General features: G+C 56.2%; 8 protein-coding genes across 9 annotated transcripts; 3 read left to right on the top strand and 5 right to left on the bottom strand.

Annotated features, from left to right (window-relative positions):
- Positions 1-2,053: 2,053 nt before the first annotated feature.
- On the bottom strand, positions 2,054-3,107 carry SDRG_02504 (hypothetical protein; the record flags this gene model as incomplete). The annotated part of the gene is made up of 2 exons (XM_008608097.1): positions 2,054-2,277; positions 2,960-3,107. The coding sequence occupies 2 exons, from the start codon at positions 3,105-3,107 to the stop codon at positions 2,054-2,056; spliced, it is 372 nt and encodes a 123-aa protein (XP_008606319.1).
- A 485-nt stretch (positions 3,108-3,592) lies between these two features.
- SDRG_02503 (hypothetical protein) lies at positions 3,593-12,192 on the bottom strand. Its single transcript, XM_008608096.1, has 28 exons — positions 11,986-12,192; positions 11,511-11,938; positions 11,258-11,458; positions 11,043-11,217; positions 10,338-10,996; positions 9,945-10,286; positions 9,769-9,897; positions 9,360-9,725; positions 9,178-9,314; positions 8,956-9,130; positions 8,866-8,910; positions 8,175-8,821; positions 7,846-8,126; positions 7,604-7,800; positions 7,386-7,556; positions 7,097-7,336; positions 6,335-7,054; positions 5,869-6,288; positions 5,624-5,821; positions 5,249-5,581; positions 5,001-5,201; positions 4,806-4,954; positions 4,581-4,760; positions 4,466-4,533; positions 4,307-4,422; positions 4,160-4,257; positions 3,951-4,113; positions 3,593-3,906 (listed from the first exon to the last, which is right to left on the bottom strand). Exons 1-28 carry the CDS (start codon positions 12,077-12,079, stop codon positions 3,643-3,645), a joined length of 7,197 nt encoding a protein of 2,398 aa, XP_008606318.1. The 5' UTR covers positions 12,080-12,192; the 3' UTR covers positions 3,593-3,642.
- Positions 12,193-12,344: 152 nt separating this feature from the next.
- Positions 12,345-15,065, top strand: SDRG_02502 (serine/threonine protein kinase; the record flags this gene model as incomplete). The annotated part of the gene is made up of 12 exons (XM_008608095.1): positions 12,345-13,186; positions 13,233-13,330; positions 13,378-13,418; positions 13,470-13,583; positions 13,625-13,780; positions 13,827-14,027; positions 14,077-14,306; positions 14,355-14,411; positions 14,454-14,616; positions 14,666-14,764; positions 14,815-14,939; positions 14,987-15,065. The coding sequence occupies 12 exons, from the start codon at positions 12,345-12,347 to the stop codon at positions 15,063-15,065; spliced, it is 2,205 nt and encodes a 734-aa protein (XP_008606317.1).
- Positions 15,007-16,765, bottom strand: SDRG_02501 (STE/STE7 protein kinase). Its single transcript, XM_008608094.1, has 5 exons — positions 16,134-16,765; positions 15,995-16,089; positions 15,875-15,935; positions 15,274-15,827; positions 15,007-15,222 (listed from the first exon to the last, which is right to left on the bottom strand). The coding sequence occupies exons 1-5, from the start codon at positions 16,752-16,754 to the stop codon at positions 15,120-15,122; spliced, it is 1,434 nt and encodes a 477-aa protein (XP_008606316.1). The 5' UTR covers positions 16,755-16,765; the 3' UTR covers positions 15,007-15,119.
- Positions 16,766-16,849: 84 nt separating this feature from the next.
- Positions 16,850-17,910, bottom strand: SDRG_02500 (hypothetical protein; the record flags this gene model as incomplete). The annotated part of the gene is made up of 2 exons (XM_008608093.1): positions 16,850-16,880; positions 17,069-17,910. 2 exons carry the CDS (start codon positions 17,908-17,910, stop codon positions 16,850-16,852), a joined length of 873 nt encoding a protein of 290 aa, XP_008606315.1.
- A 2,286-nt stretch (positions 17,911-20,196) lies between these two features.
- Positions 20,197-21,593, bottom strand: SDRG_02499 (hypothetical protein). Its single transcript, XM_008608092.1, has 6 exons — positions 21,439-21,593; positions 21,344-21,396; positions 21,220-21,298; positions 21,124-21,164; positions 20,856-21,076; positions 20,197-20,813 (listed from the first exon to the last, which is right to left on the bottom strand). The coding sequence occupies exons 1-6, from the start codon at positions 21,537-21,539 to the stop codon at positions 20,346-20,348; spliced, it is 963 nt and encodes a 320-aa protein (XP_008606314.1). The 5' UTR covers positions 21,540-21,593; the 3' UTR covers positions 20,197-20,345.
- Positions 21,594-21,680: 87 nt separating this feature from the next.
- On the top strand, positions 21,681-24,319 carry SDRG_02498. Of its 2 annotated transcripts, XM_008608090.1 has the most exons (6): positions 21,686-21,989; positions 22,038-22,540; positions 22,590-22,787; positions 22,840-23,111; positions 23,158-23,623; positions 23,780-24,319. In XM_008608090.1, the coding sequence occupies exons 1-6, from the start codon at positions 21,686-21,688 to the stop codon at positions 24,026-24,028; spliced, it is 1,992 nt and encodes a 663-aa protein (XP_008606312.1). In that variant the 3' UTR covers positions 24,029-24,319. The 2 variants fall into 2 exon arrangements, with proteins under 2 accessions (XP_008606313.1, XP_008606312.1); XM_008608091.1 differs by lacking the exon at positions 23,780-24,319 and having other exon boundaries at positions 21,681-21,989; positions 23,158-23,753.
- Positions 24,320-24,850: 531 nt separating this feature from the next.
- SDRG_02497 (hypothetical protein) lies at positions 24,851-25,404 on the top strand. Its single transcript, XM_008608089.1, has one exon. The coding sequence runs from the start codon at positions 24,950-24,952 to the stop codon at positions 25,364-25,366; it is 417 nt and encodes a 138-aa protein (XP_008606311.1). The 5' UTR covers positions 24,851-24,949; the 3' UTR covers positions 25,367-25,404.
- The last annotated feature ends 192 nt before the right edge of the window (positions 25,405-25,596 follow it).

Below are 25,596 nucleotides of genomic sequence, written 5' to 3'. Positions count from 1 at the left end.
GTACTAGTACGATTTATCTCGTGGTGTTGCTTGTACGCGTCACCAGTGGTTAAAAGATATTTGTCAAGGAAATATTAATGTTCTTGAGTGGAACCAGGATCGGGCTTGCGCCAGCACACACAGCAAATCTCGGCCTGTTAACACTGCACAAATACCTACGGCAGCTTGTTCAAGTATAAAGCTATGTAGTTGAACGAGTGCACGCAGATTTCGCTTTTGGATCTCTTGGTGGTCAGCATGGTCAGTGGAGGATGCGTCACCGCCGTTGGCCACGTACATGTACAGTAAGTGGAGTGCGCGCAAGATTAACTGGTCCACACAGAATCCGTATGGGCCGCTGCCTGAGTTGGTTTCATGTGGACCAGCGGCAGTGCTCGGTGACAAACCTATTCACAGAAGCCGAGGCCCGGCACAAATCTTATCGAGCATCGTAAGCCAGTCATCTCCACAGCGTCGGTTAGTGCAGTTCCGCGACGAAGGATATAAATGGCTTAGATGCTGTGCGAGGTATTCCTCCGTAGCTCGTAGCAGTAGCCTCCAGCAGCTCCTCCAGCGTACAGACACTCATTTGAGCTCGTTATCCAAGTCTCTCGACCGCGTTGTTGAATTGCTTTTGACCACAAACAGACTTCGATACCTTGGCCGGAAGTGGACCAGAGTTCACACGGTGCGTTCCCATGCGACACAAGAACCAAGGCCGTGGAAATTGATGGTTCGGTGTACTCCGTCGATGGCTCTCGAGAGTCTCAAAATCACCGGAACACCATACAAGGGTGTAGTAGTAAGCGCGACAAGATAAATCAGCTTGTATAAGTGAGAAATAGGTAGACTTATGTTAAATAGGTGTTCGCTGAGCTCCGCTGGTTAGCTGGAGGACGTGCTCACACCGCTCTGGAGCGAGCCGCGGCTGGAGATGCTCGAGCCAGACAAGTTGACGCCCCGAACACTGTCGTCACTGTCGTCGTTGTTGTTGTCCTTCTTTGTATTTTTGTCGGAGGCACTCGCACGCGCACGGTCGATTTTGGCTTGGACCAGAGGGGCATTGCTCATGTACTGGCGGTACGGATGGAATGTGTTCATTATGAGGTAGTGTGTTTGGGCGGACCAATTGGGAAATGAACCAGAAACGCGACTACACCTGAAGCGAAGGCTGACCCAGTCCCACATATCCATATCTATTCCCCGCGGACGAGCTCATTCGTGGCAGTAATCGCTGTCAGCATAACTTTACAACGCAAAAATATTTCACACTGTGCAGGCGGCGCGAAATTCAGTGACCGTGTGACTGAGACTGTGTCTGGTCGTGGCCATCACCAATCTCGCATCGTCTGGCATGTTCTTTATTTTGGTGTCCTCGCGTCCACAAGTGACGGGACAGGTATGCGTCACCCATGGAAAATATTTGGATCATACAATGCACAACACAATCCGCTTTTGCTGCATAGGTTGCAGCAATGACTGCAACCGCGAGCTCAACCATCAGCAACAATCGCACATCAGACCCTCGGCTCTTTGCTTCGTGCACGGATTATACCCCGATCTCATCCGCCGCAATCGCGTCTAAGGTCCCACATGGGATGTAAATATTTTAATGTTGCACCTTGCCATGTCCAAATCTTGCCATCGTCGTATGAAAATATATATATGAAGTAATAGACGACGATATATGTGCATACACCATGGTTTGGACTAAGCCCCTTGTCAACGAAGCTTGTACGTTTGCCTGAAATGATCCCACGAATATTCTCCGTTGATCGGCAAACTGGACGCATTTATATACAAGTTATTGGCACGGCGCTTCCGCGCGTGTGACCGCTCGCGCGCTTCGTGTTTTTATCAAGTCGAGCAATCACGCGGATCTGACTCCACGGTCATGGTCTCTGTCGCGCACCATTTTCTTGCACCATGCCACGTGGGGCAGATGGATCGAATCCGCAGATTCCAAAGACCGTTCCTCAAGAAGGTCAACAATGCCCAAGTCTTAAGTCAAACGCGTTCTCGACAAGTTTTATGGGCGTGCGAATATAAATAGAATTAGGCGCGAGCATCTCAATCACTTGGACGCGGTGCTCGCAACGCTGTCGCCAGAGACGCGGTTGGAAATACTCGAGCCCGAGAGGTTGGCATCGCGCGGCCCGTCGTCGCCTGCTGCTTTCTTTCCGTCCTTGGAGTCGTCGGTCTTGCTGAGAGAGCGCGCAATACGGGCCTGCGCCATCGTCGCGTCACTCATGAAGCGATGGTGTGGATGGAACGTGTTCATGGTCGGTAGTATGGGCACTGGGTGGCAAGTTCGTAAATGGAGAACCTTCTCCAAAGAAGACGAGCGATCCCACCTGTATCCGCAATCTCAGTTTCACGCGCGTACGTGCGATGGGAGTAATTGACGCCACATCGCTGCGCAAGAAAGCTCAGAGAAATTCACCTCCGTGTCCATTCTACGCGCGTGGTACTGGTACATTCGAGAAGAGAGGACGGACCTTACACAGTAAAAAGGCCCGTCAACTCGCAGACCTTCAAGTCAACCCACCATGGTCTCTGTCTCGCAAGCAGGCCGAGCAATCTGAGCCATACGAGCCACGGCGCACGTCAGTCTGTGAACGAGCCCAAAAGGATGTGCTGAACCACTGGTGGTGGGTTTCCAAGAGCACACTGGCTGCGAGCGCTCGAAGAAGGATGGAGGAAACCGTCGCGTAGTGCAAGTGTATATACTACAGTCGCAAGGAGCTACAAAGCGGGATGTGCAACCGCGCTTCAACGCCGGATCATGCTGCTTTGTGTCGTGCACTGGTACCGGTAGGACGGAACGAAGCGTTCGCCAAGGCTCAATTATGTGTCATGACGTGGCAAACTTTTAAATATTAATTGTAAATATTACGAGAGGGTTCGACATATCATTTGGACATGAAACTGTCGGTCGAATCGCGGTTAGAGAGGCTGGAACCCGAGTGATTGTTCACACCGCGGCCGAGATCGTCGTCGCTGTCGCCTTGTTCACCGTCGCGCTTGGATGTGCGCTTCTCGTTGGTCTTGCTACGACCGCGCTCAATTTTGGCTTGGTTAATGGCCGCGTCGCTCATAAAGCGGTGGTACGGGTGAAATGTGTTCATGCTGGCAAATTAGAAAGTGACGTTCATAATCAAAGGGCGTTGGTAGAGGGCGCACACACTCGCCGTTCGTTTCTTCGAACCGAAATTTCACATGCAATCTGCACCGATGGTCGAGGTCACACAAGTCGTGTCCAGCACCGTTTGACACGACGGACCAATCACAAGCTGGTATTACAACTCTGCAAGCGAGGATTGGCGCCACGTCGCACGTGCCTGACACAAACTGGTCACTTCCCAGAGGCAGCGCGCGGTGGCTGGAAAGGCCACGCCAGACACGCGGGAAACGCAATTCCCACGGTGGAAATTTTGGACGCGGCCTTGTCATGCAAGGCAAAGCCATGGGCGACGCCAATAGCGTGCAGGCTACTTAGTATAGGTCGGTCGGTACATATATATTGCAAGAGAGGTGTCGCTGGTCAGTTGCGCACCGCCGGACGGATGTGGCATCCCCCCTATGGGAAGCCTCGCAGGCGAGGAGCCGCTCAGGTTGAAGTTGCCTGTCGAGTCTCAAAGCGTAAAAACCCGCGAGCGTGTGTTAGCGCTTATGAAACGCATCGAACTCGACGACCTTCGCGCGGGCAGCGACCAAGCCGGCTTCAATTGTGCCGAGCTGATCCCGAAAGGCGGAGTACACTTTGCCCGAGACATTGGCTTGTTGAAGCGCGACTAGCTCCGACGTCACGGCCTCGAGCTTGATCTTCTCGGTGGCTTCGGCGTCCGCGACAGTCGCTGCGATTGTCGGGTCGTCGCGCGTCGGCAGGTGGAACCGGCGCTTGCACCCGGTGCTGCCGAAGGCGCCCTGTGACAACGTACAGCGAGATTACTACCGGAAGGGGATGATACCTCAATGGTTTGGTCGCAGCAGAGCCAGCGCTTGGCTCGATGCAGCATGCAGTTGGCCTGGATCGGACCGCCCTTGCGCGTGCCACACGACTTGACGCAAGCGACCTCGTACGTGCCCGGGTGGTAAACGCACGCAAACCGATTGTTCTGCGCGTCTGAATACCTAGAGCTGCATGTGGCATCCGGGATCGCGGGCCAACGAAACGAACCGTGTTTTGCAGAGCCGGCACGTGATCCAGCGGTGCTGGAACTTGCGTAGCGTCGTCGTGGTCTCACGCGGCAACGCTTCCGTTTCTTGCACTGCCACCTAGTCGTCCGAATATACACTGGGCGAGCAGCGTTGGACAAAGGCGCACCTCGGGAACTTCCATGGCTTCGAGCTTCTGAAGCTGCCCTTCTTGGCGAAGCAGCGTGTAGCGTAAATCGTAGGCGTTGCGTACAATGACTGCGTGCGTCCACACCTTGACCAAGCCTACGTGGTGCTTAGATACCAGCAAAGCATTTGATCCCAGCACCTTGGAACGCGCGCTGGAGGGCGCGCTGGCGCTCCTTTCGGAAGAAGCGCCGACCGAGCTCCGACCGCCTAATCATCACCATCTAGCGCGAGCTACGACTTTCAAGACACGATACAAGAGGCGAAGACGGGCACTACGGTTGTGTTTGCGCCATAGTGCTGCGACCTGCGCCGCTTTCGTCGCACTCTCGGTGTCGAGGCGCTCAATTTCGTCCGTGAGGCGAAAGAGATTGCGCTCGGCCGAGACGGCCATCGTGCGGTAGAGAACAAGATCGACCAGCAGCTCAAAATACCGCCTGCAGCACATTAGTACATCAAATACCAATCGATGGAGCGCGTACGTGTAAAGCTGGCCCGCGAGGTACTCGGTGCGGAAGCGCTGGACGCGCTTGTGGAGCACGGCCGAGTCCATAAAGGCCGTCTCGCGCACGGTTTTGATCATGAAAATGTTGTCGGCTTTCTCCTTGACGATCGCGCGCTCGAGCGCCGCCTAGATCAATTCACATGACGCCAAGCAACAAGTGCCCGGATTGGACCTCAGCAGCAATGCAGCGCGCAATGCACGCTTCTGCAAAAGCCTTCTTCTGTAGTGCGCCCGCCATGACCTGCTGCGCGAGCTGAAGACATCGGCGCATATCCACCTGCATAGCGCCGACTTGGACAAGGTCCATGGACCGGCGCTGCAAGACATGTAATGTCTGCGTCGTCTTCAGGACGCAGAGCTCAGCGGTCGCAACCTAGAAATGCATTGTACAGTCATCATGTTTGACGCTGCGTGGTGTACGCTGTGAAAGGTTTCGGCGGCTGCTATCATGTACTCTTCGTTGAGCTGATGGGCAAACTCGGCTTTCTTGATGGCTGCGAGACGTTGCACTTCACGGCGCTTTTCCCGACGGTTGGCCTGCTTGAGTTCGTCGCGTGTTAATGGCGAGGCCGACGCGACCTCAGTATTGTTGGCGTGCTCGACGAGCGTGTGTGCGTCCACAACAACGTTGGGCGCATCGTCGTCGTCGTCTTCATTGTCCGAGTCTTGAAACGCCGCTTGCTCGAGCATAAATTCGAGTTGCTGTTGCTCGTAGAGCGCGTCGCGCTCCTCCTTCAAAAAGACCTCGCGTAGCTACAGTGATCGACAGGCGTCAGACTGCAATTGTATAGATACCGCCAAAGCGAGCTCGTCCTCTTTCTTGACGAGCGCCCACTCGATCGCAAGTCGCTTGATCTCGCGCTTGTTCATTTTGATTTCGAGTCGCCGTGCCTCCTTGCTCGACATGTTCTTGTTGGCGTCCGCGCCGAGGGCATCAAACTGCGCGAGCATCTTTTGCAGCTCGACTTGGCGAATGTACTCGCGCATTTCGTTCTACGATGCAGTGTGAATTGCAAGATTACGACATTCGAAGGTGGCACCTCGGCGAGCTGCATGGTGCGGGACTCTTGCAGCATCAAGCGTTTCTCTTCACGGTAAAAGCGTCGACAAAAGACTTCTTCGCGGGCCATTTCTTTGCACAGCGCTTCGATGCGCTTGCGCTCGGCCTCGATGGCGGCTGAGAGGGCTTTCCGCCGTGCAACCTCGGCTTGCACGCAGCGCAATCGCTGAATCTGGCGCGCCCACGATCGCTGCATCACTTGAAGCTGGAGCGTATGTCCCTGCATTTGTCGGAGGAGCGCGCGATACAAATGCACTTGCAGATGCGGGTGCGGAATGGAAAAGACCACGTTGGATGCGACCTCGAGCTCGCGCGTGCTCGCCTCGCCCTCGGCGATCGTCTCGGCCGCGATGTCTGCGAGCAAGTCGGCGAGAAACCCATAGAGGTACTCGGTTTGCACCTAGCATGTTTTCGTATCGCACAATGACGACGCTCCCATCACATACCTGTGCTCGCAAGTGGCGTTCTCGCTCCGCCCCAAACTGCGCCGCGAGCGCTGCACGCGACCGCAAAAGCTCTTGCTCGACCTTGTCCATGTACATTCGCTTATGACATGCTCGCACGAGGCGCACGTGGTCAACCTTGGACTGCTTGACCGGCTTGGGCGGCGGCGTTGGTTTGTCGTCTGGCTGTGCAACGACAACAAGCGGCTTTGCGCCAGCTAATGCGGGCTTGGAGCGCGCAAATATGGACTTGCGAGGTGGCTTGCGCAGCGGCTGCCAAACGGATTTGACGATTTTGATCTTACTCGTGTGCGCTTTCGTCGCCTCGGCCGACGCGGCTGCAGCCAGTTCAACCTTGGCGGCTTTTGTTTGCAGTTGGAATTGTATACGAAGCTCGCACTGCGTCAGCGTTTCGTCCATGCGGGCGTTCTGTGCGGCGCTGAGCACCGCCCACGCCACGATCGTTTGGCACTGCGCTTCTTCCTCGCGCATGAGGGCCAGCTCCATCGCGTTCCGCGCCCGCTCGCCGACTACAAAGGCGCGCATCTCGGCCTCAGCTGTCGTCATGTGAAGTGCTTCGGCCTGTTGCTTGGCCTTGTCGGCATGTACGAAAAGTGCAAGGGGCTGGAAAACAGTGGCTTTCCACGCCTCGAGCTTGACGGCCACAACGGCGTCCACCTCGCGGTAGTACAGCACGTGGCCGGCCCCATAGATCGTGTGCACCTAAAGAAATGATGCATCGCGTTTGAGGCAGAATGCAAGTACCTTGGTGCCTTTTTGGCGATAAAAGAGGGCTAAAAGACTGTCGGCGAGGGTTCGTCGAAAGGCAACGGCAGCTTCGCGCGCTTCTTTGGCATCGCGAACCGCATCACGTACACGACCACGCTCGTCCTGGGCCTGAAGAAAAAGTCGTCGCATCGTCGCGCTGGTGTGGTCGAGGGCAAGGGCGTGCAGCATAGCAAACTTGGCGTCCTCTTCGACGCCTTGTCGTGCTTGGATGGCGAGCTACGGCATAGCGTTATCAATTGTGTAAGATATCAATACTGGCGGGTACCTGCTTTTCGATCAAACACGCCTTGAGGTTTTCAGCCGACGCGGCGTACTGCGCTATGGCTTCTCGTCGCCGACGTAAGAGCTCCCGCGCGGCTTCTTGTTCAACTTGAACGATCGCGATTGTCCCGTCCGTCCTTTCGCGGTCCATGTGGAGTGATGTGATCATTTCCAACTACCAATTGGTGTGTATAATAGAAACCGGGACACGGAGAGACGCACCTCGAGCACCCGCGCTTCGTACAAGTCACTCCGAAGCTTCAAAATCAAGCCGAGACGATATCGAAACTGATTGATCCGGGCGTAGAAGCTGATTTCGTCGCGGTACGACGCAGCATGACGGTCCTCGCGATTGCGTGTTGCAACGAGTGCGGCGTTTTCGCGGTCAATCCCATGCCGAAAGTTGAGCTCCGTTATGGCTAAAACCATTCAATACAAAATCATTGACAAGTGACAAGGTTTACCTTTGCTGTGCACGGAGTCGTACCCGCGCGTCTCTAAAATTTCCATTTCTCGGCGCTCTTTTTCCAGTCGCAAGCGCTCAGCCTCGACGCGCGCGAGCTGTGCCGCCGATGTAAACCGAAAGCTCGCTTCATTTTCACGATGCCGCTCGACATCTCGGTCCAGCGCTGGGTCGGGTCCACGGGCACCCTCGCTGCCTTCGTTTTCTAGGTGCGCAACTTCTCGGCCACAGTCTTTGCAGCGTAGTCCTTGACCATAGAGACTACCCCACGATTTCACGTGCCTATAGACGAAAAACGTTGAGCTACGGCATGCAGAACGAGACTGTTACGCGTGGGTACAGGCCGGGCCGGGCGCAACGGCTTTCTCAAAGTTGGGAATGCGCAGAACGATGCGGTGATGGCCATTGTTGTCGGTCCGCGGGTCGATCACTTTCGATACGACCTCGGGTTCTTCGTTGGCGACGATCTCGCGCTTGGCCGCAATGGACTGGTCGTACTTGATCTTGCGCGCGCGTCGCTCGAGCTTACGTTTCTCGAGTCGCCGCGTGTTTTTTCGGACCCACGTTTTGTGGATGAATTGCATGCGGGACTGCACCGTCTCTTTAACGTAGTTGAGCTGGAGGAGACGCAGAGTCGCGTCAAACGACTCGTGCACATCGACGCGCCGACAAAGACGGTGCGCCTCAAGCTCGAGCAGAGACACGACTTGCGGGTCGTAGTGGCACACGCGCGTCGCCTCTTGTTGTAGTGCCTTCTCGCGCCGAAGGAGGTCGCGGCCTTTTGCGTCTTCAAACGCCGCGTCCTCTTGGTTCATAATGACCAAATACTCTCGCTCGAGTTCCAAGAGCGACTTGGTCGTCTCCATTTGAAGTGCGACGTGGCGCTGTTGAGCCAAATGCACTTCTTCCTCGATCTCGTGTGCTCGTGACTGTGCGACGACAACGTCCATCTCATTTACAACGAGAACATATTTGACCTATGGAGGTATTGCCGTGCATTGTCTTTTCACAAGACAGGTACCGTCGAGAGGTCAAGCCACACGGACGTAGCCGACGCCAAAAGCACCTACGCCACCGCATTCGAAAGCCAAATCGTGGATAGACTGCGTACTTGATGTAAAAACGACAGTTTTGTACCGCCTTCGCGCCATTCGATGCGCATGTTCATGATAATACCCCGGCACCAGGATTCATCCAACACAATCTCAAGCGGTGAACCAAGTAGCTTGCGTGCTGCTGTGGTCGCTGCCTCAATATACTCGCTCTTTCTGTGCCGGTACTCGAGCCTACAGAGGGCGAATGTTGTACTAGTATACGAGCAGTGGCATTTTACATGGAGGCTTCTAGACGGATTTCTTGTGGCGATGCGATTGCTTGACTCTCTCGCCGGTTGTGCAAGGCTCGGGACTGCACGGCTTGCTCGTAGGCCTCTCGTCGCTTGCGAATGTCCTTGTCCATCGATTTGGAAACCTAAAATCAGCGTCTTGAGCGACGTGACAAAGCGCTGGGGCGCACCTCAGCTTGGATGCTAGCACGCAACTGCGCTGCGTAGTGTGTGCGAAGAAAGCGCTGATTGTGGCCGTGAAGCACCTTGGAGTCCCAAAGCTCTTCGCTGCTCGCGTCGACTGCAATGAGCTCCTCGAGAAGCGCAGCTATCCGGTGGTTGCCTTGGTGGCTCTGGATCCGCAGCATCTTGACGTACTCGGAGAGCACGTGTTTGGTTGAGTACAAATCGACTTGAGCTGTTACGTCTTCGGTGAACCGCCCGACCGCCTCAAGGCCGAGGACATGCGCCGGCGACAATGGGCCCTTCCAATACTCGATGCTGTAGCAAAGCCGCGTGCCCACAAACGCAATCACCAAGTCGTGGCGATCGTGCAGCTATATCCGCAGCATGATGACACGCATTGGGCTCTGTGCCTACCTCGCCGTGGTCGTTGATGACACTGTAGACGCCGGCTTGCGTTTGCTCGGCCGCTGTCGTACCGAAGCTCACCTTGACCTTGTCTTCGTGAGTAAAGGAGGCGGGACTTGCTGTCGACAGGATTCGGATCTAAGCACATTTTTTAGTGTACGTATGGGGCTATGCCGAACGCAAACCGAAAAGTGTAGCTGCCAAAGGCTGTGACTCGGCAAGAGGCAGGCACCGCGCAAAACTCCTCGCCGCAACGGCGCGTCCAGGAGAATGGTGTCGCCGAGCGGCGAAAGCGAGACGCCCAACGAGTTGTCTTCGTCGCGCTGCTTCCACCACTCGAGATCTCCCGTAGAAATTTTTTGCACGGAATACAGCGAATGGTGCTTGGCGTGGAACTTCTCGACCGCATTCACAACATCCGCGCGTTGGTTGAGCGATTGCTGCGAGAGGAGCTTGTCCTTGATCGTAGCGAGCCGATGGAGCGCAGCTTCAAGCTCTCCTTCATTCAGCATTTTTTGCTTGGAGATCTACACATCGCACTGTTGCGAAAATATTCTCCGGTATGTTGGATTATATACCTTCCACGACTCAAGACCAAGGGCGCGGGCTTCTTCGTAGACTTGAAACGCCGGCTCAGCCGCGGCTTTGATGAGCTCGAACCGCGTCCGGTGGGAAATGCGCGTAAGTAGCGCTTGTGGCAGCATCGGCGCCGTATCGGGCAATCGGCCAATGGACCGACCGATGACCATTGGGAGGTCGTTGGCCGCACCGTCGAAGCCATCAACGGTCAATTGCAGAGCGTCCGACCGCGCTTCGTGCTCGCGGATGTCGGCCTGGACTGCCTCCAGATGATCCCGAAGGCGGCTCAACTGTGTCGTAGCGAGACGCAAGCGCGCACGGACATCCTCGAGGCGTGATTCCAACGACTGCTTTAATTCCATCCATGCGTGGATTTGACTGCGCTCGAGGTCGCCGGGTTCCCTGCGTGGCGGGCCTGCGAGTACTTCGAGCAGATCGTCGTGGTCGGCCTTGATCTGCGACAAAAGTTTGAGGATCTCGGTCTCTTTCTCGGTCATGGTTGCATGGTCTTGGCGCGTCACGTCGTAGTCGCGATCGAGCGCCCACTGCTTTTCCTGGGCCGCGCGCAGATTGGACGAGGCGTCTTGGAGGGCAACGCGGACTTCTTCGTGGCTCATGTCAAATGGTCCGGCAGTAGGAAACGCGATCGTGTGCTCGTCTACCAATGCCAGGGTAGGCACATATCAAAAACGATCGAAACGCACCGAGCTCGGGCTGGAACCCGCCGTCTTCAAGCGACTCGAAGTCACCCGGGTCCACGGGGATGCCAAACACACCAAGTCCATTCATCGTGATCGACCTCTCCATGTCGAGGCTCTCCCACCGCTCGGGCTCGCCGTCGGCCAAGGCAATTTCTTTGAGCACATGGTCGACATTGGCCTGCGCACGACATGAGTAGATACTTGTCGATGTTGTCTACCTCGGCCTCGGCGCGCATCTCGGCGTCCCGCGCTTCCGTAGCATTTGCACTGTTTTTCCGGCTCTGAACCAGCTTGGCGCGCCAATACTGCATGTTCATGAACCGTTTGTGTGCGACCTGCGCTGCGCTGAGCGTCTCCACTTGGCTTTCGTACGCTTCCTTCTCTTGCGTTTGGAGATCTCGCCAGTACTTCCACTTGATCTACACAGATACACGTACGTCGCTAAGCCACGTCGTCAGAAGGGTCGCGTACCTCGAGCTGCTCGTTCTCGTAGGCTCGATCCTTCGTGTCGGCAGCGGTCTTCATCTTACGGAGCCGTCGAAGCAGCGGCGCCTTGTGCTCGATGCGAGCGTGTCGATCTTCTTCCTTCTCGGCGATCTCCTTGGCCGCCTTGCGGTACTGCGTATGGCTCTGGAGCTTGAGGCGCTTGTAGCGCATACTCTCCTCGTCCATCTGGTGAATAAGCGCAACATGCTCGCGGAGCCAACGCCGATTGCGGAGGATCGTCGGCTCGTAGCTTGCGAGCGACTCGAAGACAGCGGATGACGACTGCGCGACGCTGCCAGAGACTTTGCTCAGGACCTTCTGGACGTTGGCCGAGATCGGCACGTGCTTGAGCGCGATGATCTTCTTCTTCTTCTCGCGAGCTCGCTCTTCTCGCTCTTCGTCGTCCCATATCTCTATGTGATCACAGCATGAGGATCCCATTGATCGACCACCAATGTACTGGTCATCTTCTTCATGCTAAAGTCCTTGAGCGCGAAGCCGCGCTCGATCCAGTCGGCCCGTGCATCTTCCTCGAGGAGGTCTTCCGCACCCATGTTCCAACTGCTTGTATCGTCTTCTTCGTGGTCGCTTTAGGTCGGGGAGGAAGCGATCCCGACTTCGGCCATCGAGCGTTGCCGATGGAGGTATCAACAGTCGCGCGGGACGCGGATTGGCTGAAATACCGTCCGCTCGGATCCTAGGCAAAGCCATGCGATTGGCGAAAAACCCGAGGATTTTAATCCAACGAGACGCCGATTGGCCCAAATCGAATCCGACCAAGTTGAAGCCTGCACCGACCACAAAGAAGAGGAATCCAGTATGAACGACCACCGGCCGGCGGAGACGGCCATGCATTTCCGCGAAGCGACGCATGACACGTGTCTCTATGGGTCCGTCGTTGGGCTCAAGGATGTGGTTCCTCGGAAGCGCGAGCCCGTCATGGAGCTCCTCGACGACTCCGACGACGATGGCGGAGAGTACCTCTCGTACCCGTCCAACCTCTCGCCCGTGGCATGGACGCTGAACTCGTCGTCGTCGCTCTCCGCATCGACCTCGACAGGAGCACCGACTCCACGCGACAAGCTACGGCAGCGGCGCCAAAGCCGGTCCGAGTCGGCGTCGACGACCGCCTCTACGACGCCCAATTCGCCGCCTTCCATGTCGACGCCTCGCCACAAGCCGATGCCGCCCATGTGCGACGAGTGCGAAGGCTCGTATGGGGATGTCTATTGCCAAGACTGCGATCTCGTCTATTGCGCGTCCTGCAACGATGCGCGCCATCGCAAGGGAAAGCTCGTGCTGCATGAGCGCACGCCACTTGCGGCCCCATCGCCGCCAAAAGAAACGCCGCGCCCCGTTACCGTGAGCGACTGGGCGGTCGCTCATGTGCTCGAGTGGCTCGAGAAGGTCGATTTGACAATCTATGCGTCCACGTTCGAGGCGCTGGGTGTGAACGGTCCGAGACTCGTTCGGGCGACGCAAGACGATGTCGATGGCTGGGACGCATCGAGCCAGGCGTCACGGGCCCACAAAAAGAAGCTATGGCGCGAGATCCAGAAGCTCCAGCCGTCTGCGCCGGCGCCAATCCGAATCCCAAGCCATGAGACCCTCGAGCGACGGTCAAGTGACGTGACGTCGCCTGTTGCCGCCTTGCGCGCACGGTATGCTTCCTCCGCAGTCGACAACGGTTTAATACCTCCAATATAGCGTTCACCACGGGCAGTCGGAGAAAGGGCGCGTGGCCCGCCGTCAGTCGGCATCTGCGACGACGACGTTTGTCAAGCCAACGCTCGACCTCTCAGCGGGTACGATAGGAGATGGTATGCTTGGCTCTCTATCCTGCACTCTCTAGATGCGTCGCGTTACAAGTCGTCACCTGCCAAGCGACGTCCCGTAGGCTTAATTGCTTTCTTGGCAGCATGCACGAAATGAGAGATTCGATAGGCGATGGATCTGGGCCTCGATCTGGTCAAAGTGGCGCACGAAGAGAAGCACCTCAACGCATCCTTTGACTTTACGGCTGAAGGGCGGCTTCAGACCCATGGCTTTGACATCAACGTACGCAAACTTTCTCACGCAATTTTCGAATTTTGTGCTAGACGGAGGGCATTTCGCGAACGCCGTTCCAGCCCGTGACAACAACGCTTCTCGGCACGAAGGATTCGCTCGTGCTCTTGCATGAGCTCGGGCATGGCGCCAGCGGCAAGGTCTACAAGGCTCTGTACTTGCCCACGTTCAAGCTCGTGGCCGTCAAGGTGATGTCATCGAATGTCTGCTAATATGGTCTCAAGCATTTTCAAGGTCATTCGAGTCTACGACCAAAAGAAGCGCCATCAAATGCTGCGCGAGCTCAAGTCGCTCTACGCCAACTTTGTGTCGCTCCACGAGACGCGCGTCACGGCGGCCTGCGACGAGCTCGTCATGTTTTACGACGCGTATACCAACCCGGAGATTGGCAGCGTATCGATCGTGCTCGAGTACATGGATGGCGGATCCCTCGAGGTTCGTATGCGTCTCGGGATGCCTTGTGCTTGATAGGGGAAGCGTATAGGACGTGATGAAGTCAGGCCGGCCGTGCTCCGAGTCAATGCTGGCCAAAATCGGTACAAGCGTGCTCAGTGGACTTGCTTTCCTGCACGAACACCACCAGCTCCACCGCGACATCAAACTCAGCAACATCCTCGTAAGCCAGCAAGGTGCAGTCAAGATCTCGGACTTTGGCATCTCGACCGAGCTCGAAAACACACTGGCCAAAGCTACGACGTTTACGGGCACGCTCTTGTACGCCAATGACTACTTTTACCTCGAAACATGGAATCATGAGCCTAGGTACATGGCGCCAGAGCGCATTAGCGGCGGCACGTACTCGTATCCGTCGGACGTCTGGTACAGAAAATGTCCAACAGCTTGTGTTTTAATCGAATGTAGGTCGTTCGGCTTGGCATTGATGGCGTGTGCCATCGGACGGCTGCCTGTACCCACTGAAGACGGCTACTGGGGTGTTGTCCATGCTGTCCAAGAGCAGCCATCACCGCGGCTGCGCGATTTTGGCGATCACTTTTCACCCGACCTCTGCGACTTTCTCGATCTCGTACGTACTATCTTCAATATTCTTGGCGTTCACGCTATGTGAGGTCTAGTGCTTGAAGAAGGACCCAATGCACCGACCGCCAGCGCAAGTGCTTTTGGCGCATCCGTTTTTGAAGCGCCACGCCGCTGCCCCCGCGAGCGCTGTCATTGTGCGTCATTTCGCGATTGCATATTTCTAAAGATGCCTCTTGCATCGTAGGCGCCGATGACGACGACGGCTGCGAACGCTGCCGAACTGCAGAAGATTGCGACCGCGGTCCAAGGCTGGATGGCCACACACGACCGCAGTCGCCTCGCATCGCTCATGGACGACCCAGCGCAACGGTACCATGTTAATATAGGTTTGCCTCACGACATTTTCTTTTCCGTAGCATGAAGGCGCTCCATGGTCTCGCCAAGCAACTCCAAGTCGACTACCACGCAGTCGAGTCTTTGTTTTCGTTTTTTTAATGCGTCCCAGCTAAGCAGGATACCCGCCGTTGATCTTGCCATGCGATCTCATGATCAGTTATCGACGGGAATGGCTTCGTCCGGCAGCGGTTCTTGAAAGAACGCAAGGAGCGTCTCGACAGAGGTTGCGCACGTCGCTGCCAGGTTGGCAACGTGTCTACACGATACTTACATCAGAAATACGAACAGCATACCATCCAAGGCGCACTTCTGGCTCCACGAGGCGTGCGCTGCGCTGAGGCTCTCGAGGTGGTGCGACTGAAAGTCGAATGCGTCGTCGCGTGTTTTGGTCCCAGATGCTTCGTGGCACCGAATGGCATGTACGAGCGCACGAACGTCTTCGGGTCGCATGGGTGTCTGCGGATTCATGGTTGCCCATACTGCCTCGTACGCCGGTGTCCGGCTGTAGTCCTTGAGAAAATCGTGGGCAAGCGCCTCCTCGGCCGTGAGTCGCGCCGAGGGATCCTTCACCAAGAGCGCGGCAATAAAGGCTTGACAAGCCGCCGAGAACGTTGCTGGTGGGCCTGGGATCGGCTCGTTCACGATTGCGTCCTCAAGGCCAAAGAACCCCTCTTGGTTATCAAAAGGGTATTTGCCGAGGGAGAGCGTGAGAAGGGTGACGCCAATCGACCAGATATCGCTCGGGTAGGAGTACTCGTTGCCTTGGATCCGCTCGGGCGACATGTACATCATGGTGCCCTGAAAATCGGACGAATACGAAGCACTCTTGGACAATGTCGACGCAAGACCAAAGTCGGCGATCTAAAAACGTATGCGTAACCGAGCCACCAAGCCGCGTGATGAGATACCTTGAACTCGCCGTTGTGGTCAACGAGAATGTTGGCCGGCTTAATATCTCGGTGCAGCATCCTATTGCAACACCGCGGACAAGTGAGAATATGTTTTTCGAGAGACCTCAAAACACAGACCGGTAACGGTGCATGTGGGCCAGCGCCTGCGCCGTGCAGTAAGAGATGTGGCGGAGAATGGATTCTGGCAGCACAATCTTCTTGTCAATGAACGTCTACGGCATCATGAGCCTCCGCCGCGTGACGGTTCGTCTTATACCTGCAGCGTGCCGCAGTCCATGTATTCCATGGCGATCGAGACACTCGTCTTGTTGGGCGTTGCGAACGCGCCGTAGAACGACACGATCTGCGGGCACGGGTGAGCAATCCCAATGTGAAGCTTCCGATGCGAGAGCTTCCCGAGAAACTTGATGGACTTGTGCGTCGCCGCTTGCACGAGCGGCACGAGGTTGTCGTGGAGCGCATGGAGCTCGTGGGCTACCATGTGTTGGTCCTCGACGTGGTGCATAACGACCTCTTTGATCGCAATCAGCTGCAACGACGGAAGGTAGCAAGCGAGGTACACGGCACCGCCCGCCCCTTTGCCCAAGCGCTTGAAGCGACACGTATCGGTCGCTAGATCGGCGGGCCCATCGCCCTGGACCTCTTTTAAGCTCTCTTCGGGGCTGATTTGCTCCTTGTGGTGCGTCTTGAGTGCGCCGAGCATGCCCGCGACTGGCGCCGGCGGTGGCTCGTCCACGGAAGAGAGCTGCAGCACGAGCTTCGGGCGTCCCATGGGCAACGGTGATGGCGGAGGGAGAAATGTTCCCGCAGCGGCCAAGTCCGTCGGCCGTGCTTCAGACTCGGCGCCAGCTGGCTCGATCGGGGCTACGGTGCTCATGTGGTTCGTTGTGAAAGCAATAATGGCCAGCAGAAGCGGTTACGCGTGTCTAGAATCACACCACACGAGCAAGACAGTGAAACTACTGTACATTCTCAGCTGCCGTAAAGCCGGAGGTTTTCCTCGCTGGGCCGTTTGTCACATGTGCACACAAACACTTATGACCAAAAGTGTTTTAAATAGTAGTAGGAGGTAGCAACTGCGACGCGCTCACTGGATGAATGACGTACTCCGTCACGTTGGTCGGAATGACATTCCACTCACACCATACCTCAGCTGCTCCTTGAGTGCAGTTGGACCAAGCGCAGCCGTACTCGGTCAAATCCGGGTTGAGCCAGCCTCGGAGCGCGCGGCACGCGTGTGACGCAGGCTGCATACACTCGCTGGCTGCCTCATTCCACTGCGCAAAGCCAGCCTCGAACCATGTCCAAATCGGCCCCAGCGTATGGATGCAGGCGTCCGCGGAGCACTTGACAGTCCGTATGCGGGCGATCTGTGGCAGCGCGGTTTCATTCACAAAGCTGGAGCAGCTGTTGGCCAGGCTGCCGACGCGGAGAGCGATCTCGCGGCTGTAGAATGGGACGTTTTCCATGCCCATAGCATTGCGTAGCCGTGCGAGCTGCGTGTGCACTTGAACTTCTTCGGGCAAAAGAATGTCGTCCTCGTCGGTTGGACTTTCCGTTTCGACGATGCGCGAGACTTTAGTCGACCGCGGCACTTCTTGGGTGCTGTTCAACGGGAACACAATCGTGTACGGGTCTGGTGCGTACATGGAGCCAACGTCATTGGAGCTTGGCACAGGCGTCGTGTACGAGCCCGTTGCTTGTGGTGATTTCGTCTCACTAAATGCCGGTGCGGTCGTGGTCGTGGCCGACGGCGCATGGGGTGCCGGTGTTGGCGTCGCAGTCACTGGTAACGCACGCTCAACAATCGTCGTGATCGTCAAAACGACCGCGACGATCCCGAGAACACCGAGAAGTAATAGCCCAAACGTCAAGAGGCAGGTGCGGCGGCGTCGTCGGGGCGCTGTCGGTGCTGAGTCACTTGACGCACGCTGCCGAAAGTCTGGCCATTGGTACTCGCGCCAAATCCGCAACGAGCGCGTGACACTGGCCGTGGACGAACACGAAAGCAAGGACGGCGCGGCTGTACGCATCGGCAAATGGCCACCTCGGTACACGACGGGATGAGGCTACTCCACGCACATACAGACGCTATATCACTGGGTCATTGGGTTTCCGTATCTGATGCGTTTGAAAGACACGGGCCCGGCCACGCCTGTCTGTCGTTGATTACCATGGCGACCACAATTATTTATAGGGGAACGTCATGTGCACTCATTTCTGTAGAATTCCACAACATATTAAATGCAATATACCCCCAATAATACATGATATGCTCTATAGGTACGATGCCGCATGATATACCGGTCCAGATATATAAATCGCAAATAGTAAGTTGCGAATAACCCTCGTCATAAACCTCGTACATCAGTGTTCATTAGTGGTTTGGCCATGATGTGAGACATATAACGTGTGGTGTCTCTGAGACCACCACCTTATCATAAAAGGATCGCGAAACCTGGTCCCGAGCTCTGTTGCGGAAAGAGCTACGTTCCACAGCAACAAGAATCCGTTGCAATATACTATTACATATACTAGCATTATCTGAAGCGTTCGAACCCACTTCGAGAAATGCTTGCAGTCAGTTGCGGCCCTCGCTTCGTGTTGCGTGCTGCGTTTGATAACACTCATCCGAAGCGCGGCGTCGAGCCGTCACACAACAACTGCTACCATCTGCTTTGTGTACCCAGACCAAACCAAAAGTGCAGATGAGCAACTTCTCACGTGGGTTATTTTGCTGCTAGTAAAAGTGACGCGGATACGGACCGTGGGGCGACGGGAGGCGTTGTGTTGAGAATATTGGGTGGCAGTACTCCCCACGGGGCATAGGCACACCAAACAGCGGGGGCCGTAGAGCACAGTTGAGCGGCCGTCGTGAAGCCACAGCCAAGCTGAATCGACAGCGGGCTCAATATATGGTGCCATGGATTGAACGCGGGACTTGCTATTGCGTCCGCTGGCGACACGCGACGATCAGCTATCGCCGAGTAGAGCCCTTGGATATCTTGAAACCAGTACCACATCGGGCCCAAGCTCCGCGTGCACGCCGGCGCGGTGCACGACTGGTACGGCCGGACATCAGCTGCCATGGGACGGGCCGTTGTGGGACGATCTCCCGGGCAGGTTGCGGCGTACGACTGCAGGGAAGCGGCCATTGTGGTATTCCAAACCGGCGCCGAGAGGTTGTGCGCGGCGCGAAGCTTTGTGAGTTGGCTCAGTAGCTGATCCGTGAGGCTACCATCGACAAACTCTTTTGTCTCTTCTGGCACAGGTGCGTTCGTTGACGAGGGCTTCGGTTGTCCGGGTAACGCTGGCGTCGGCGTCGCCTGGTCTGTGGTAGGCTCCGAGGCAGCCGTTGTGTGGCGACTTGGTGTAAAGACATCAGCCAAAAAGAGGCCACCGACGACGGCAGCAAAAGCAAGCATGGCTACTCCAGCAATGGCTCTTCTCTTGCATCGCGGTGGCTGAGGCTCGCAGGGTAGCGTGCCTCTGCGGTCGGATGAGCGTGCATCGACCTCGACCGTCGCGGAGGATGTCCATTCAAGCTGTGCGTCGCGCCAAGTCGTCAAGGAGTTAGTGATGTTTGCCCCGGAAGAGCATGTTAAGAAAGTAGCGGCGGCCCCGCTCTCGCGCATGACGAACCCAAGAATGACCACCGCTGGCGTTGGCGCATTTTCGCCCAGCTTCGAAACTCGTGCTTCGCGTGCAAACATCGCTGCCACGTCACGGACACTTGGGTTCTTTCGAAGTTCGAAGTTCTAGTGCAACGAGCGCGACGCTGCGATACTCGATCCACGCCATCGATTTGGCTGCCAAGTAGACAGCGACGTACACTTGCCTTACTGATACATCCACTGCACACACTCGCCACACTTTCTATCGGGCTGTGGTCCCACGTGTAGCATTCTGGATTTTTAGCACTGTTGCCTGGGCCCGTTTGTGGAGTATGACGGGTTTCAATCAAGGCCATGCCGTCCGATTGACGCTTTTAGAGCCATTGTGAAGGACACCCTATTTGGTTTAGGCTGATTTTGTTGTGCCGTCTCGTCAAGGGACTTCGGCAAGCTCAGGCCATCACCTCCATCAGCATGGGCATGCCACACAGAGTGGTCGTCGAACGCTTGGGATGAGATTGACTTCAAGAAACGACAGTTTCAGAACGTCGACGGGGTGCAAAGGCGCGCTCATGGACTTTGCGCGACAAGAAGATATCACGATGTCAGCTGCGTATGCTGCATCGATGACGTCGATGGCGGCCTTGAGCAAGGTGGGGCAAGCACCAATTTTTCATGCACGCGAAAATCCTCATGCCGTGATTCGTGGGAAGCTGGCTCTACTAAACCGAGGGAACTATTTGATTATTCACTCGACTAAACTGACCAGCCGACCTCGAGAGAGTTTGATAAAGTTGGCGACCGTTGTGAATTCAATAGCCTGCGCGTTGTAGACTCAAAACGAGATCGGCAGGCTACACAAACACTTCTAGAAAAGCGGATGCGCCGAGCTTTTGAAGCGCGATTTTTGTGCTCACGTCGCTCCAGGCCAAATTGTGCGTGAGCGCACCGAGACTCGAGCGCAGTCCCAAGTCGGTCGTCGCCTCCGCCCAGTCGCGAAGGTACAGAATGGGTCGACCAGGAGCCGGGCCTTCGTCCAGCGCACAAAGGAAGATGACCGAGTAGTGGTTGTCGCGGGCGAGGTTGACGGCCAAGTCACTGAGCGCAATGAGCACGTGCTCGTTCTTTTCATCGACGAGGCGCGTTAGGAGCGCTGTGATGCGGTCTTTTGCCGCGTGCAGCGCTCGCGGCACGTGCGTTGCGAGGTTGCAAAATACGTTCGCGATCAGACCAACCTCGGTCGCAGGTGACGTGGCGTCCAGCAGCTGCTGCCACAAGTCGTCCAACGCAGCGTTAGTGAGATGCGGTGCTTGCCGCGCTTCCTATACGACTTACAACAGACGAGTTCGTGACGTCGCACGCACCGTGTAGCACAAATTTCGAAGTGCTTCGAGGGCCAAGAGCCGGCACGACTGCGGCAGTGCAACGAGTGATGGACGTCCGTCGTCTTGCACCACTGCAGAGACGCTGGTCTCCGTTATGCACTCGGAGGCGACGAACTCATCGTAGAGCTCTTGGGGCAAATGCAAATCGCAGAGCTCGGATGCTAAATCCGCATCCAAAGCCATGTGCGTGATCGTGAGAACTAGGCACACGTATGAGGCGGCAGGAATCAGTGCAAGGAGCGCGTACGCAAATAGCGCACGCTAGCATGAAGGCGCTTTTGACCAATGCTACGGACAGCAAGATATGGCACGCCACGTCGTGCAACGAGGTATCGTAGTATACTGGAAGCCAAACGCCTTTGAGTACGCCCATGGCGGCGTCATCGCCGCTTGCTCTGCACAAAGCTGCTGCAAGTGATTGACTAGGCACGCGGCAATCAGTCATGGACCGATGTGCGAGCGCGTACCCAGGGTTGTCAGACCATCCAGCTGACCAAACGTTCCTCGCTCGTCAGGGCGCCTACCAAACCGTATCGACTGCACGGGCACAGCATTGTCGTACACTAAAAGGACGCTCATGAGGCCAAGCGCTTCTACGAGCTGGTCTTCGGTCGCGGCTTGGCGAAGCACATAGAGTTGCTCCTGCAGCGAGTGTTTGACCATCGATCTTTAGCGGTTGCGAGGGCTCTTTTTTGGAGCACAGTTGAGTAATTTTTCTACAAAATGGAGAATGCAATAGAGTTTCCAAGATAGACGCGAATTATTTTGTCGAAACCCGACTCCACATTCGCCATTTCCGAAACACCGCGATGAACACGAGCCCAGGAGATGGCACGCTCCTCGGTCGCATCATGCGGAGCGCCAGCGCTGTGTCCTTGCCACTGCCGTCGATCAACTTCCCGACGGCCTTCTCGGCGCCGGCCCTGGCCACCATGGACGAGCATGACGAAGCGCGTCCAGCTGGAGCGAGCGGCGGCTTCCCATGCTTGAAGAAAGGCCGGCTTCTCGTCGAGGTCGATGGCATCCAGCGGCAATGGGAGCCATGTACTGTTGCACTTGTTGGTACAGACGTCTCGAACCTTGCTCTGCACTACACTGCCGACGCCACCGAAGGTAAGAGGGATCCTGGCAAGTTGCGCATGCATTCTCACCTTTACGCAGGCAAGACAGCCATCGTTCGTCTGCACAGCGCAACGATCGACCTCATGGAAGAAATTTTCAGCGTCATCACACTGGAACAGACATGGTATCTCTGCGCCGAGAGCCAGCGCGAGGCGGAGGAGTGGGCCGACACCATTTGCGGCGCGCTCGAGGCTGCGGCCGGGCGGTCGCCGTCGTCGACGCCCTTGACGAGCCGCCGACGGCGGCTGTCATCGCATGTAACGGCGTCGACTGTCAAAGAGATCCAGACCCGCGACGTGTGGACACGCGTCGATGAGTTTGTGGAGATTTACGTCCGATCCAACCACCACGACATTCATCGCCAAGCGACGCGTGGCGCGTTCTCGTGGTCGTGCTTGCGCAACCTCACATGGCGACTCTGGCTCAGCGTGCTACCGCAAGTGGCGTCGTTCGAGGCATGGGTACCGACAACGCAGGTTGCACGCGTCCGGTACGCGCAGCTCCAAGACCGCTATGCGTTTGAGCTGCCAGCTGGCGTTGACGTACGCCCACCACCTTGATCTCATGCAACGTAAGTTACCCTGCTTTTAGGACGACAGTGAAGACCCGTGCTTTTACGAGGCAGTGCCATCGCCAAAGGAGCCGACGTTGCTGCTGCACATGATACAGCGTGATGTGGTGCGCACGCGATGCGCAATGCCATACTTTCGCGAGCCCGATACACAAGCCATGCTCATTCGGATTCTCTTCATTTATGCCCAGGAGCACTCGGACATGGGCTACCACCAAGTACGATCGCAATGGGTCTTCTGTCTTATGCTCATGCTTTCGATGTCTCTAGGGCATGGGCGAACTCCTTGCCGTCATGGTGTATCTCTTGTACATTGAGCAGTTTCCGCTTGCAGTCGCACCCAGCAGTATACCGGACGGTCGATGGTCCTTTGAGAACATCTCGGTCATTCACGGCGCGCCCGTCGACGAAAATGGCGCGTGGGACGACAACTCTTATGTGCACGTTGACGTCGTCGACGTCACCCGCGCACCGTCGATCCTTGAGAAGGGCCAGTTTCTCGACAGACGTCCGTTCTCATCCGACGAAAGCAAGCCCACGACGTGCGTCTTTGACACGCGAATGTTTGCACTCATGCTGCGATTGTAGTGCGTGCAAGGAGGCGATTGTCGAGCTTCTCCAAGCAGTCACGTGTGGCGACTGCATCGAGCACGACGCATATGCTATCTTCGAAGCGCTCATGGATCGCATGACGGGCGTGTTTTGTCCCACCGAGAGCCACGGCTGCTCCAGCTTACACATGCAGTTGGAGCGAATCCAATACGACCTGCTCACGCGCTTGGACCCCGCGCTGTCGCTCCACTTGCGTGAGCTGCAGGTGCTACCTGAAGTCTTTCTCCTCAAATGGGTCCGTCTGCTCTTTGCGCGCGAGTTCCAAATGTATCAGGTGTGGGCTTTATGGGACGCGATCCTCAGCGTCTCGTCCGACGACCTCAGTTTTGTACATTACCTCTGCGTCGCCATGCTCCACGAGGCGCGCGATGAGATCTTGGCGCAAGATGATGTCGCTGGTGTTCTTCAGTGCTTAAAAGAGACGTCCGTATCGTATGGCAAGGTTGTCGACACTGCACGCGAAATGCATGATCGCCTCTTGTGTGAGGATGCGATTGCCGTCGCCACACGCAGCGATTAGCCTGGCGACTTTAGGGATAAAAATTCAACTCGAATACCTATTTTGCAGTAGTGCAATTGTATCGACCAAGACTTGTAGCGACCAAGCGCATTGACAAGCTCGGCAGCCCCCGTGCACGAGACGTACCGCCACTTCCTCGTAGACTGCGACTTCATCAAGGACGTGTGGAGCACCCTCCACGCGGTCACGGCCCCCTTGGGTGTAGTCTTGCCGACAACACTCTTGGGCTACCTCTCCTCGACGCCGAAGACGGCCTCCAACATGCACCGAGCCGCGTTCCGCTACCTCTGGCCAGTGCTCTGCGCCTGCGTCTGGTTGAACGTCTAGCGCGTCCGAAACGATCGCGTCTTATCGCCGACCTCCCACTGCCAAGTCCATGGACGATTGCCGCCAAGGCGGCGCGTGTCGCTCAAATGCACTTGCACCACAGCCTCGTTCAAAATCCCGGGCAGATGGCTCTACGTCGCCTTCTCCGGCTCCTCGCTCAACACGAGTGGCCGCGCCAGCACCTTGTCCCGCGGATCGCGCTCCTGCCTCCGCCGGCCTAGATCAAGATCAACACCAGCGCCTGCACAACGAAGAAGGTTCGATAATTTTATTCAGACTTAGTGTTGATTTATGTATCTATTTTAACAGAAGACCCACTTCAACAGCAACAACAAGCTCGGCAGCGGAGGTAGCGCGAGGTCGACCAGAATTTGGTGCGACGGGCAGCATCCATGGCAAACGACTAGTACTAGTCGTCTGACGTCGTTGCACCAAGACGCTGGGTATCGTCTCCAGCACGTCATGACGGGTACTGTGCACGGTATGCGGCAAGTGCTTGCGACGAGGTCGGCAGTACAGTATGCAGGGTCCCACTTGCCATGGCACCTTGAAGCAACTGCATCACTTAACTACCAAGCAGCTCTCCCAAGCGGTGTCAGTCAATCATCCGAGCACCGCCATCGCGTCGGATAACACGTCTTCGGATCAGAGGTCCTCGCATGTGCGCGATCCGTCAACGTTGGGCGTTTCATCGGACAGCAACATGTCGCAAAAATTATATTCTGGCGCTAAAAAAAGCACCCAAGCATACAAATGTGCAGTACAAACGCGAACTCGCCCGATTCTATTTTCGAGCCGCTTCGCTCCAACGCCACGGCATACAAAAAACAAGATCGATCAGAATCCGGGCTCTTATTGGGCGAATTTCTGGAAAAAGGCCAGTTGGCATCCCACTCGGCGAGACGAACGAGCAAGACGACGATGGACATGGTAGACGCGACTATGGAGCGCCTCCACGCGCTCAAGCTCACAAGCGACATGGCACTCTCGAGGAAGGGCCAGGAGCTGCATGACCAAGCCGCTGCGCTGCACGTGCGCGAGCAGTACGAGAACATGGTCGTCGAGCAAACGAAGCGGTCGCAGTTAGCGCTACAGGAGAACGCACAGCTTCGCTCGATGCTTGCAACGATGGAGCAGCAAAACCAAGCACTTCGACAAACTGTACATGCGCTCGAGGAGTACCGCGAGAAGCACGACGGGCAGGTCGTGCAAATTCAGCAGCTCCAAGACGAGGTCAAGCGAATTCAGCAAGCCAACTTTTCGCTGAAGTTTTATCTTCAGCAATCAGACCATACAATACACGGTGCCTTCCCGCCACAACCACCTGATGTATATTAGCTAGCCTGTAATCTTTTAATCGTCTTGCATGAACTTCATTCTCATTATCTGACGGTTTTGCGCTACCCCGATAGAGCACAGCTCGTCGGGTCACAGATCTCGCTCGTTACAGGCACGGATTGAGTGAACGAAGTGAGCGCAGAACACAGCATCGCACACCGACACGTACCGAAGCATCGACAAGTTGCATTTCGAAACGCGTCGTCACAGGCAAGGCAGCGTACTAAGCT

The sequence above is a fragment of the Saprolegnia diclina genome (genome assembly GCF_000281045.1).
Source record: "Saprolegnia diclina VS20 unplaced genomic scaffold supercont1.6, whole genome shotgun sequence".
NCBI lineage: Eukaryota > Oomycota > Saprolegniomycetes > Saprolegniales > Saprolegniaceae > Saprolegnia > Saprolegnia diclina.
The sequence above is the reverse complement of the archived record's forward strand: the minus strand, read 5'-3'. Positions and strand labels throughout refer to the sequence as shown.